Below are 13,976 nucleotides of genomic sequence, written 5' to 3'. Positions count from 1 at the left end.
GTGCCAACATTTTTTGACTTGACCACAACATTCTTAGAATGGGGGGCTAAGCCATCAGCGGTGGGGGCAGGGGGACAGCCCCCCCCCCACACCACCGCCGTTACGGGTCTGTACACACCGATGAGCCGTCTGCACGCTTCACAATGGATAGACGAGCCCCTGAACGGTCATCAACAAGAGCTGAGTGGATGAACGCGACCGGAGTGGCGCGCACCTGCCCCCGGGTCGTCTCTGTCTCTCTCTCTCTCTCTGTCTGTCGTGTGACCGCGCGTTGTTGCTGTCAACCGTCGGTGCAGCGCGCGTGCCTGCGCGGGCGTGAGATGGACGCGGGCGAGCGGAGTGGCGGCACCGCAACACCCGGGCGCTCGGGCACAGAGTTCCAGCGGGTCGACGGGGCGGCGGTGGTGGCGGCGGTCGGGGACCCCGGACAACTCGAGCGGGAGTTCCCCGAGCGCACGGGCAACGACGACAAGCAAGGGAAGAAAGGTGAGAGCTCAGGTGGCTGGGTGGATTAGGTGGTGGTGGTGGTGGGGGGGGGTTGTCAGAACACAGGTACGATTGCTGGATTCAAATAGGGTTGTTAGCCACCTTGTGATGAAATTTGGTTCTCAGGTGGAGCGAATTGGTGGACCGGTCACCGATGACCTACATAAGAGACCCATAGACGAACACAGACAATAATCGACTCGCATAGGACTCGCAGATCTGCGGAGGTCAATGGAACGGACGTGAGATATTTCGACGCATCTCCGCTCGGGTTTTCCGATGAGTAATATAATCGATTCTGATGATCGGGAGAGTGTTCGATTAGTTAAATAGTCAGAGATCCCGGATCGAACCAAATTGCTGAAACGCAGCCTCGGCAATCTGCCTCATTGTTGGTGGCGGAGGCAGATTCAGGAATGAGGCAATACAGAGTGCTTCAAAAAAATGTTAACACCTATATGGGACTGTCGTGTTTAAGAATACACTGTAAGATGATAACAAATGTATGTTAATAGCTTCAAAAAGAGTCTCCACTTGTTCGCCATCATTGTCAACACGTGGCCTGAAATCTTCTCCAGGTGGTCTCCAAAGCCTGGAGGCACATTTATTGTGGCATTGTTGCAAATTCTCGGAAGTGTTCACATTTTTTTTAAGCACCCTGCATTTAAACATTCGTCAACATGGGCATCAGAAGGTGCGTGGTGTGGAGTGGCGGGGCACAGTGGCTCGCACACTGCGGCACCAACCTGGTGGCTGGTGACCTGAGTTCAATCCCCGGCCACGCTTAATATCCGTGGCGAGTGATATCAGACATGGTGCTCTGGGTGCCTACTCCACCAGCCTGCACCACTGAGCAGTGTGGGCGAGCACGAATCAATGTACGAATTACCGAGATGGCGTCGGGAGGCACCTTCATCCCACAGTGGACATATAGATAAAATTTACATACCGTGTCAACCCGTACGGTTTACCCCGTATTCTTGTACAAGGAAATAGAGTTGATTTGAAGCTTTCGTGACTGCAGGAATCCATACTCTTTGGTTCTTTCGGTAAAGTCACGTGGGTAGAAAATAAAATAAAATAGATCACGACGTTTCGGGCGCAACACAAGCGTCCATCATCAGGTCATCAGGTGCTTTCCCACCTGATGACGGACGCTTGTGTGGCGCCTGAAACGTCGTGACTTTACCGAAAGAACCAAGAAGATAATTTAGTTTTGTCTATTTGTTTGTGTTTTTCCCCTGTGATGGGACTTTGTAGGATGAACGTAGAGATTTATAAGGGGACTGGGGTGAGCAATAAGGTCTGAATTGGTCTGTAATAAGGTAGGCACTGATAAGGGGTTGACAGGTATGAAATTACGACAATTAAATTATGGCTTTGCGTTCAGTATTCATGCACCAACGGAATTTGGTTGAGATCACGTGATATTGAGAGTTGTAATTCTCACGGTCTCAGTGTGAATGTGTAATTTCCTGCAAACGTAGTGTCGTGATGTTTAACGAAGGATAACCAATTCAAGTTTGAAGGATAACCAATTCCTATAGATGCTTTCCAACTAAGGCTGAAGGCGTTTATGCATTACTCTGTCCACTTGTCTGGAGTGGAACTATAACTCTCGTGAATGTGATCTGGTATGAACAGATCTGTAGTAAATGTGTTGATAGTAGTATGAGCATACACTATTAAAAACTGTTCCAATTTATGAAAGGGTTTTCCCAAAATTCGGAGACACCTACCAAGAGCACTGCCCTACAGAGCAGGAAAAATATAAAATAGGTGACAATTTGGGCAGCTTCCCTTTCTCGCAGCAGAGAGATAGAGAAGGCCAGACGGATTGAGTAAATAATAGTTTAGAACGGCACTATGATACAAACATACTTTGAAGAATGTTTACAGATGAGCAGACTAAAATTGCCATATGACCAGTTACCCATCGGTAGATATAAAGTAACAGACAAACCCTTTCAAAATCAACAAGGGCTATTCACGTATATGATGGCTTCTGCACTGTTGTTTTAAAGGAAATACTTCCGAGGACAAACGCAAGCGGGAAAAAGCATGACTTGATCAACGCGCGTGGCACCCGCTCGTTTCGAACCGTCTCGTGTGCTGTGTGCCCTCGCAGTGTACATCCCCAGCTACCTCCTGGAGGGGCAGCCGTGCGCTGTGTGTGGTGACAAGGCCACGGGGTACCACTACCACTGCATCACCTGCGAGGGATGCAAGGTGCAATGCCGTTCCTCTTCCACGCACGCGGGCACAGCGCAAGTCCCGGCTTCTCCGTAAAAAAAAAAACCGTTGCGGATACCGACGCCGTGAGAAACGAGTTGTGATGCAAAATGGCCGGGGGCGGCTCAGAGGCTCAGAGGTCCCGAGCGCTGAGCTGGTGCCACTGAGATCCTGGGTTCGAAACCAGGAAAACCGTCTTTGATCAAACAGGCTTCTCAAATGTCGAGCGAGTCAATGGTCTCGGACCAGTCACCAACAATGACTGCACAAAAAAAAAACACAACCCATCGCGTACATTTTTTTTTTATTATCCTGCACTCAATGTGGCTAAATTCCAGCCCTGAGAAATACAAATACATTATTTTGGTGGCACAGAGTGAGTAGGAAAGTGCTGCCATCATCTGCGTGGACCAGAGGTTACTTTGATGAGATTTCACAAGTGGTATCCCTTTTCAAGGGCCGTGTTCTAACACAAAGGGTTGCACTGCTCATTGAGAGTTCCGCGTTGATTCTACGTCTTGTGACATTGTGCCCGCTGATCGTGCAATTGGGATCAAATTGGGGGAAAGCCAAAAACAATGCATGGTTGCGCTTTATGGTTGAGGTATTGCATGTGCTGGTTTGTCAATTTAGACCGCTTTTCTCATTAATGTGACAAATATTTATTCGACCGCCTCAAAGACATTCAGCTATTAGTCGTTTTCGCCGTCATTTATCCAGCCCACCGGAGTTTATCTACTAATTCTTGCCATTTTAAAAAATGTTCCTCCGCTCCCAACCGCCAACACCCCAACTCCATACCTCTCCCCCCCAAACCCGCCCCCTCTCTCCCCTCTGTCTCTTCCATGAACCCCGTCGCTCGACGTTAGGGCTTCTTCCGCCGAACCATCCAGAAGAGCCTGCACGTCATGTACGTGTGCAAGTTCTCCGAGACCTGCACCATCGACCGCATCAACCGCAACCAGTGCCAGGAGTGCCGCTTCAAGAAGTGTCTGGCTGTCGGCATGGTCACCGACTGTGAGTAACCGGGACACCGCGGCTCGTCCATTCAGAGCTTCCCAAGCGCGCTCGAGAGCCTGTGACCAAATCAACCGGAATGCGCCAGATTCGTGTCGGAGCTCGCAAACTAAGCCGGCGGGGTTCCAAAACCCCGGCTCGAGCACCTCGGACGGGCAACCGCCACGCATGAGACGGACGTCGCGGGCTGTTGTCAGCAGATGCGCAGTGTGGAAAAATGCATTGGCTGTACGGTACTGCGCTCCATCCTCTATGCTTCACCGCCTTCGTCATCCCGCAGTGACCATGCAAGCGTGGTGTTATATTGCTACGTAACTCCTCGTCCGGCAGTGGAGCGACGAAAGAGCTACACGGGAGGGTACGGCCACGGCACGGCCGATCTCTACGGAGCTGTCTTCTCCTTCCTCCAGCTCTGCGTTTGCTCTCCGATTGACCAATCATAAATGAGCTGTTCAGTCTGGGTCTATGAGCTGCTGTCAGATCGATTATAATGGGAGGCTAAGAAGAACAGTGTAATATATAGTCAGTTATGTACAGAGGCCTTGATTTTAAGAAAGGTGCCATGAAGAAATACATACTCGTTGGTTCTTTCGGCAAAGTCACGTAGGTATAAAATAAAATAGATCAGGACGTTTCGAGCGCAACACAAGCGTCCGTCATCAGGTGGGAAAGCATGGTCTGCTGCTGATGCAGACTGTTTTTAAAGGTTTGAAATGGGTGTAGCCCAAGGGTCATAAAGAAGAAATACAAATACAAGTTGGATTTATTGAATGAGTTAGTACTCTAGTCCACCCACTAGTGGTAATTGTACCATATAGTCATTTTGTAGTAATTTTAGGCTGAGCCGACCTGGGGTGATTCCGATGAAGTACACATAACAGTTACTAATAGTGTTATCATCGAAATTTTTAACCTGAATTGTTTGAATCGTCTGACCACTGTGACACACACACACGTATAGTCGTATCAAGATCAAGAAAAATGTGGTTAAAAAACAAACTTCTGTCTCTTTCTCAATTGTATTCTACTTAAAGGAAATATATCTATGAGAACTACTTCAGGTGACCTTTTTTATCCACACACACTGTCCACACAGCGTGCTAACAGACATATACTTGCTGCATGGTATACAACCCATCTATCTCTTAATTATCAGAGTGTCGCCAATTTAAATGAACGAGCACATTTTAAACTTACATTTGTGTTGTGTACCATCATCAGTGAGCAGACTGTGACCATCAAACTCGTTACACATCTGAACACATGTTACGGAATGGAAACCCATACACGAACCCACGATCTCAATGGTGCCAGCTCACTCCTCTAAACCCTGAGCCATAAGCCACCTCGATTATAGGACTCGGTGATCAAGGGACATCACGGAGGGGGGGGGGGGGAGCAGGGCACTCAATATGGGAGGGGGAGGGTGGCGGGCGGGGGGGGCTGACATTCACACCCTCAAAATAAAACTCCACAAGTGGTACACTGTAAGTGCATACTTTGGAGATCGGGTGTCGGCTGTGCAACTGCTTTCGGATCTGGCAGAAGGAAGGAAGCGATACCGGCATTGGCTGCATTGACCTCGATAACTTGACATGTACTGCCTCCCTACCCCCGGGGGGGGGGGGGGGGGGTACGTGGGCGGGGGGGGGGCACAGGGGGCACTGCTGTTCGTTAATAATAATAATAGTATCAACTTGTAACCCGCCACACTCTGGAAGAGAGAGAACGGCTCAGAGGCGCGAGGAACCACGGAAAAGCGGGAAAGGCAGCCAGGCGGTGAACCGGTGCCAAATTCCCTCCCAAGCTCTGAGGTCCTCTATATATACTGCATCGCGCGCTTTCAGATGCGCACCTGCAGCCGTCTGGAACGATCTCTTCCGATATTCGGAAGCCGCTAGAGATATGCACTTTTAAATATAGATTGAAAACTAATTTCTATATAGCTGTTTTTTTGTGTTTCGTTTGTTGTTCTTCCCAGCACCTCCGATTAGCACGGTTGGCTACGTACGGTGTGAAAGAAGTTGGAAAAAAACACATTCAGGTGTTATCAGTCAATGAATGAGTACATGTGAGAGAAAACTGGAGTACTCGGAGGAAAACCCATGCGGGCGAGGGGGCAACACTCTATCCCATACAGATGAAACAGATGGGAGTGCACATTTGCTGCACCGCTTTCTCCTGGCAAGCCAGTGTATGACACCTCGATAGCCACGGGAAGGAAGTTTCACGACATTTGTGTGGTCCACGAACCAACCCGTGCTCCTTTAATTCAAAACAAAACATTCGTACATTTGGTGTTCCCGACATTCGTACAGCATGAGGTTATCACAAAGGAACGATGTTTTATAGACGGGTAGTCTGTACAGCAGTTTCACAGTAGGGGGCGATGTTGCTGTGTGGCTTTGCCCAATTCGGTAAATTGCAACTCCTAATTTCTTTCGGCAAATTTGGGTCGTGATGCCAGCACACACAGCCTTCGATATATATTTTTAACCCTTTCCTACTCCGAGATGTCTACAAGTTGCAGGGTGGGTCCCGTTCACCGCTGAATCTCGGAACGTGCAAGCGGTTAGCGTTAATTTTATTCATAGAGGCACAGCACCGTTGTTTTTAAAGACATTGTACTCACCGCAGAGAACTGTAGCGACACGACCGCACTCTATGAAAGCTGGCACCAAACTGTGCCACACGCCCTCCTGCATGGCCTAGTTGGAGCCTCGCCACGTTTTCCGACCTAAAAATGTACCAATAAAGTTATTTAATTTTTGACTAATGACGTACACGTACACGTACGTCATCAGAATTAGAAAGGGTTAAGCAACATAATGGATTCTTTAACGTCCACTGCGAAGTAGATGGCACGCATTTTTTTCGTGATTGTCCCATTAACCAGGGCTGCCGCTAGGCTCCAACCGGGGGAACTTCTGCACTGAGTGATTAATGCGCTCCTGCCCGGCCGTGCCAACCGCCAAGGAATCTGCCGACAGTGCCCGTGGAGGTTTTCTCAGGGTGGTTGCTCTTTCTCTCGCGCACGTGCAGTGGTGCTGGACGACCGCAAGCGCGTGGCCAAGCGTCGTCTCATCGAGGAAAACCGGGAGCGGCGACGGCAGCAGCAGCAGCTGGCGCAGAGGGAGTCGTCGACGATGAGCGGCGACGCGTGGGGAGTGCCCAGCCCCGAGGAGTGGGCGCTCATCCAGAATGTTACCGAGGCGCACACCTCCTCCAACGCTCAGGGCGGAGACTGGAGGCACAAGAGAAAGTTCCTGGTACAACTGGGGGGGGGGGGGGGGGGGGGGTATCGTGGTGGCTTGAGCCCTACACGGTCGTGTGCCTCTCACCTGCACGTCACGGCGGGTTCACGCCGCAGCCAAACCGCTGAGCAGATCGCCGCTTCAAACTTGGAGCCTGAAGTCTCTACCGTGAGCGACCGGTTGCGCAACTGCTCACAACCGGTTGCAGAGACTTCCGCCCCCCAACATATAAACGATATCGTCGCGTGCAGCCCGGTTGCACGACCGATGGCTCAGGCACGGACCTTTAGGCGTTAGCAGAGCAATCGAGTGTGCAGGCGGTGTAACTGCAGTGGCACTCGGCGTGCACTCGGAATAGCAGTGCTCCAGGCACCTTCACGTCGTGTGCAGCTCACGCCGATAGTGGAGCGTACCAGCCGCGCGTCGCTCCTCCACTTGCATGGGAGTGTGGTGGACGCACGGTGCCTTTGTCTGCTCCCGATGAGTTGTTTGCTCATTATATTTTGAATGTAGGGCTAGGGGAAGTGGCTCTCGCTTCTTTCGGTAACCTGTTACAATCCTTTATTGCCCGTCGGGGACAAAAAACCCCATTTGTCTTCAAGTTGATGGTTGTGGACATGTGATGGTTTTGTGTAGAGACTAAGACATCAAATGTGTTTTGGGTGTAATTGCTGTGCTGTCATTTAATGGGGGAAATCCCACACGGCCATGAATTTTTGTTCAGAAGAGCGAGACGAACTTGGGGTCTTCCGTTTTGCAGGGACAGCCACTCCTCTGGAGTTCTCATCTCGGAGAAACGTCACTTGAGGTTTGCCAAACAGAATCAAATCGCCTTCGGGTGCAGAGAATTTCACGGACGCTGTCTCCCCCGCAGCCTGATGGGGTAGGCCGGCCCTCGGCACAGAACGGAGAGATGGTGGACTTGGCCGCATTCAGCCTCTTCACCAGCATCATCACCCCGGCCATCACCAGAGTGGTCGACTTTGCCAAGAAGCTCACGGGATTCCTGGAGGTAGAAGCTTGACCGCGCGATACTCTTCGTGACTGTCCCATGACCTCCCCACCCCCCCAAAAACGACCCGAGATGCGCTTGATCTTATCTCAGTGGAGCCTGGATAAAGCTTGGTTGAGTCAACCAGCAAGTGTTAGAGGCTACTGCTGCGGGGGCTACGTGGTGGGCAGCAGTGTGCAATGCGGCAATATCAAATTCTTCGACTGTGATCCTAGAATCGCACGTCTCTGCTCACCGCCTGCATCAACATGCGCTGACCGGCATGGTGAAGTATGGCGTGGGGAGGCCCTCATCCAGCGGTGGATTGACAAACGTGTATTTGTCGGCTGATTCAAAGAACTCGGGTTAAATTCCTGACCATTATAACACCAGCGATAATTAGAATGTGAACCTTGATCTCCAGTAGGTCAGCTCAGCCTAAAATGAGTACATAGCCAGTGCTGTGCAGTCATCGTCAGCACTACGGAGACGAAGGAGACAGGGCATGCGTTGGACGCACCACCTCTCCATGCCCTGTTTTCACGTTAACAGGCGATTGGTAACAGCACTTTCCTTGACAGTGTGTAAAAGGCTCTGCTGGACTGGGCTAAGCAAGTGACTAGTATTCACAGCCGCAGCTCGAGGTACAGTAAAACCTTGGATTGCGAGCATAATTCGTTCCGGAAATGTCTTTGTAATCCAAAGCACTCGTATATCAAAGCACTCGTATATCAGTTGTGATCACGTGACGCTCGGCAGACAAAGCGTATACACGTACTACTCGTGTTGCAAGACCTCGCTCGTTTATCAAATTAATATTTATTTAAAATTTTTGCTCGTCTTGCAAAACACTCGCAGACCAAGTTACTCGCAATCCAAGGTTTTACTGTATACTGAATGTGGACGTGCCGGGCGTGGAAGTATTTTCTCGGTCGTTGGCCCGGTCCTTGAGATGAAGCCGTCTGTGTGTGTGGGGGGCGGTGACATGGCCGAGGAGGACATAAACAAATCCGCGGCAGAATTGATGATAAATTAATCAGCGACAGAATGAATGATGTTAATTTAGGCCCATATATGGAAGAATTGGGCGTGATCAATCATTGATCAAGAGGTGATCGAGCTATGGTTGAGCATTGAGTGACCATAGCTGACGATTCCCGTTGCTCTATTCCTTATTTGGGCAAGAAAACACCCCAATAACCGTATTTGGGAAAAGCCACGCCCAATTTCTCCATATACGGGCATGAAAATGTAACACTTTTCATGAATTGTCGCCGATTCATTATGTGCTGTTACAGCGCGTTTGTCGCTTATTGAAAAGTTTCGCAATTTGAGCCCCAACGGCCGCCCTAGTTAATACTGCTGGTATATTAACGTGAATACGTGCCGCCTGTTTTACAGCGGATGTTAAAGAGCCTTTGACGTTATTCATAAAAGTTGTAGGCCATGTGTAACGACGTCACGGTCCAAATTTAAGTAAAATATTACCCGCGAATTACTCAATTCGGGAACCACATGGCACCTTCTTCCCTGGCTGTGTACGCTCCTGCAGACTACGTCTGTGGAATACGGTGGTAGCTGACGTATACATGTTGAACTTCTTCCACACCGCACGTAGCCAACCTTGCTAATCGGAGGTGCCCGACGTACTTGTACTCCAACACCAAACGTACGCGTGACTCGATTCTATGTGCACGTGCCCGCCCAGCTGCCGTGCGAAGATCAGATCATCCTGCTCAAGGGCTGCTGCATGGAGATCATGTCCCTGCGCGCCGCCGTTCGCTACGACGCCGACAGCGACACGCTCACGCTCAATGGAGAGGTGGCCGTCAGGCGCCAGCAACTGAAACACGGCGGACTGGGAGACATCTCCGATTCGATCTTCGAGCTGGGGAGGTCGCTCGTCAGCTTTGAGCTCGACGACACCGAGGTGGCTCTGTTGCAGGCCGTGCTGCTCATGTCTTCAGGTGCGATGGGTTTAAAAAAATTTATGTCACTTATTTTTATTGTTTTTCCTATTTCCCCCTGATATTGATTGTTGTGCTATCGGCATCATGCCATGGAGTGAAGTGTCCGTTTGGAAACTCTCACAGGGACAGTGCATCACTTGTGTTCAAGAACGGTTCATGGAAGGTGATATCACAGAACTACTTGCTGATGTCCCTTCGAGTGATTTTATTTCCCACATACTAGGGCACTGCACTTTCCCACGTACCCAGGCTATCAAGTACTGTCCGTCGCATGACAGTCAAACAAAAAAATTAGATTCTCAACAGCTGGAATGTCACCAAATGAAGTGAAAACACAATATTGATGTGATGTTTTTTGTGTGTAGTCATCCGTGACCGGGCTGAGACCATCAACTCACTGCACCTGAGAAGCTGGTTTATCCATAGCTGACTGAAACCTGGATGCAAAAGCCAGTGTCTCAGTGGTTCTGTAACCCCTGGGCATCCCAGCCACCTCGAGTCAGGTGCGTTAATTTAATGGCAACAAATCGTTTAAATACGAATTTCAATTAAAGCACTTAAATAAATAAGCAGTTTAACAACACACAACTTTAATGAGGCCTTTTAAAAATGCATTATGAGAAACGAGCTGGCCCATTGCCAGCTCCTCACTCACGTTCGTCATCGTAAGCGTGAAGAACAATAGTGGATTGAAGCGTTTGTTGCAGTGGGGGAGATGGGTGCGGCGGTGCTCGTGGTGAGAGAAGGCATCCACTTGAGACCGTGAATTCCAAAAAGGTCCACGTTGTTCAATTCGGAGTTCACGTTTGGTAACATTTGACATGGCATTCGATCCCAGCTGCAGATGCATGCATGCTCTTTCACATAGTCGCAAACTCGTTAGCTTCTCAACAGTCTCAGAGTGGCGAGATGTTAACTACCTCGCCTTGTATACAGGAGGCCGTGGGTTCGATCCCGATCTTGACACCTGCATATTTTGAGTTTGCATGGACTCCCCATGGTCGCATGGATTTTTATCTGGGTCCCCCCGGATTTTCCCTCCACATTGAGAAGCATGCCTTTAGAGCAGTGGTTCTTAACCTGGGGTGCACGCACATCCTGGGAGTGCGAGATGCCCTTTTTTGTGGGTGGGAGACATGGCCAGATTGTTTTAGAAGGTAAATCATCGAAACACAAATTAAGCACGTGCACGTAAGACCAACTACTTTTGTTTCATCAAACCCTCTATGCATTCATTAACATTATATATTTTGTAACGATTGAAAACCAAAGGAGTGCAATGCTGCAGTAAAGGTTAATAACCACTGCTTTAGATGATAAGCCACTTTGTTGAGCTATCATTTGTGTCCAGATGGCTTCTGAAAAAGAGCTATCTAGCTCAGTGGGCATTACCTGGTAAAATTTAAAATAGTTTGGTTTTAGAAATAGTCCCGGCGACTTAAAGCGCCCTTCTTGGTGTGTGTTGTGCCCACACGGCGAACGTGCGCTTGTGCCTGCTGTAGGAAAAGCCAGTTGAGTGCTTTTTTATTTTATTTTTGTCTGTCGCATTGTTGGATTTCTTTGTAATCTACACGCACCGTCCCCGAAGTGAGTGCATCAATGCTGAGTCGGTATGCGCTCCACATCGTTTATCTTGTACCATTATACGCACATTGCACGCACGAGGTCATTCACCAGCCTTTATCTGCACTTACAGACAATCGCGAATTACATGCTGAATATACAGTGCAGTGATGTAAGTGAATACAGGCGGGAACTTTTTTCAACGCATCCAACGGATAACAAAAAATGCATTTATTCCACTGACACATGTGTGCGCCTCTTGAACGACGGTGCAGCGGTTAGCACATGGCGCTATGGACTTGGAGTCCCAAGTTCGATCCCTTGCCATGGCTAACATCGGTGGCGAGTGATATCTGAACTGAGATCCTGAGCACCTTCACCAATCCGTTCTAACTAAAGTGGTATATTATGGTCAAATCACCCCCTCCAGCCCACCCAGGCTGTTCGATAGCATAAGCCCCGTAATTATCAACACAATTTCAAACTTAAATCTCGTTCATACTGGATCAACTTTAAAAGAGTTCTTGTGGGGGCCCCCAACCCATTACAGACGGACAGAGAGCTCACGTACGAATGCATTCAACCGTAGCCAAGCGGGACGTGAAACGTCTGACGTCCTCGTCGCAGACCGCGCCGGCCTGTCGAGGCCAGACAAGGTGGACTGGATGCAGGAGCGGTACCTGCTGGCCTTCGAGCGCTACGTGCGGCGGCGCAAGCACGGCATGCCCTTCTTCTGGCCCAAGCTGCTCATGAAGGTGACCGACCTGCGCCTCATCAGCGCCAGCCACACGGACCGCTTCCTCAAGATGAAGGTGGAATGCCCAAGCGAGCTCTTCCCTCCGCTCTTCCTGGAGGTGTTCGAGGACTAGTGCGGCGAGGGGGGGGGGGTTGGCGCACGCGCGTGCATGGACAACCTCGTCCTAGACTGCCGCGTGGGCCACCTGTCCTGCTTTTCCCAGGAACCTCTCTTTGAAGTGGCTTGCCATCCTGGGAAGTCTGTAAGTCTTCCCAGAACATTAAAAGTCCTGGCTTTTGTTGTCAGTCGCGTACTAATAAACCACTTGAGATAATGCATTTACATGTAGTTCTCAACTCTTCTGGTATTGTCAGATATGCTTCTCCTTGTCATGATATGTCCTGGTTTTTGTACCTCAGAAATGGCAACCCTAACACCAGGACAGCAGGACAGTCTTCGGCTGCCTAGTTGGGGCAGCACTAAAGAAAGGAGGAATTCGACAGATTGGTTTGTATGGCGGGTTCTGTTGCAAACAAATGTTGTGACAGCAATGGACCGTCTATTTTTAATGCACTGAAAATGTCAATATTTGACGTCAATTTGTAAATGCTCCAATGCTATATTTTTGAGGGGAAAAGTGCGGTATCGTGAGTGTAAATACATAGTTTCTCAAAAAGCACTAAAATATATGTAAGGTATTTTTTAAATGAAATTTGAGTACACTAGGTATGTTACGAATACCGTATGACCAATACCTATGTTGTATTAAAGATTATGCCAACATTTTACTCAGGTATACGAGAGGCAAACACTTTATCTGTATAAAAAAAATCTAATAAATCTGAATGCTTTGCATGTTCAGTTTTACCAAACTTTTGCACCCAATAAATCTGTTCTTTATTAAATAAAACGGAAACGTGAAATAAAATCGGTATACTGCACTGCCATGTGAACTTCTATTTGTATACTAATTTCATTGTCTGTGATCAACTGACAAAAAATCTCAAAAAGACACATCGACAATCGAAAAGTCCACGGCTGGATGAAGGCCTCCTCATCCTGTGTGGATCTTGCTGGTTGAGTTGTTGACCCTTCGCCACGTTTGTCCGTGCACATTATCACTCGCCACCGATGTTATCCGTGGCCAAGAAATTTTAATCAGGTCGCAGGGTTCACAGTGTGGCGCGTTAACCACTACGCCAATATCTTCAATGAACGGAGTCTTTCTCGCCAGCATGATATTCTTTTGGTTTAAATAAAGGTGAAACAAGATTTTACATGGGACCAATCCGTTTCAAAGACAATATATATTATCAGAGCATGTTTGTTTGCATGTTCACCACAAGTTCGTGTGGTTAATGCAGACTTGATTCCTTGCAAAAGGTTTCTATTTGGTGTTTGAACATCTTAACACCTGTTTTATTGCCAGAAAGGATAGAACCTATTCTCATTGTTTTCATACTAACATTTTATATATATAAAATAATATAATTGTAAATATTTCCCTAACGTTGCAAGAATGTATTGTCCAACCAACCTACAGAATGAACAGTTGGCATTGCCATCAGATAACTCCTCTGATGGTCAAACGTTCTCATGCTCCTCGGTGAGTCGTGTTCTTGTTATTCATATCGATGTCATCTGAATTCATTGTACTTGACCTCTCTCTCCTGCTCCGTAGAGAGCAGGCTTGTTGTGGACCACTGCCATTGCTTGATCCACGATCA

At 48.6% G+C, this 13,976-nt stretch overlaps 1 protein-coding gene across 2 annotated transcripts; it reads left to right on the top strand.

Moving 5' to 3' along the window:
- Positions 1-292: 292 nt before the first annotated feature.
- LOC144720956 (thyroid hormone receptor beta-like) lies at positions 293-13,196 on the top strand. Of its 2 annotated transcripts, none has more exons than XM_078598161.1 (7): positions 293-486; positions 2,615-2,715; positions 3,588-3,735; positions 6,778-7,004; positions 7,864-8,001; positions 9,689-9,947; positions 12,141-13,196. In XM_078598161.1, exons 1-7 carry the CDS (start codon positions 321-323, stop codon positions 12,380-12,382), a joined length of 1,281 nt encoding a protein of 426 aa, XP_078454287.1. In that variant the 5' UTR covers positions 293-320; the 3' UTR covers positions 12,383-13,196. The 2 variants fall into 2 exon arrangements, with proteins under 2 accessions (XP_078454287.1, XP_078454286.1); XM_078598160.1 differs by lacking the exon at positions 12,141-13,196 and adding an exon at positions 10,316-10,573.
- Positions 13,197-13,976: the final 780 nt, after the last annotated feature.

This window comes from Lampetra planeri, chromosome 10 (genome assembly GCF_965212315.1).
Source record: "Lampetra planeri chromosome 10, kcLamPlan1.2.h2, whole genome shotgun sequence".
Taxonomy (NCBI): Eukaryota; Metazoa; Chordata; class Hyperoartia; order Petromyzontiformes; family Petromyzontidae; genus Lampetra; species Lampetra planeri.
This window is presented reverse-complemented; position numbering and strand designations above follow the sequence as displayed.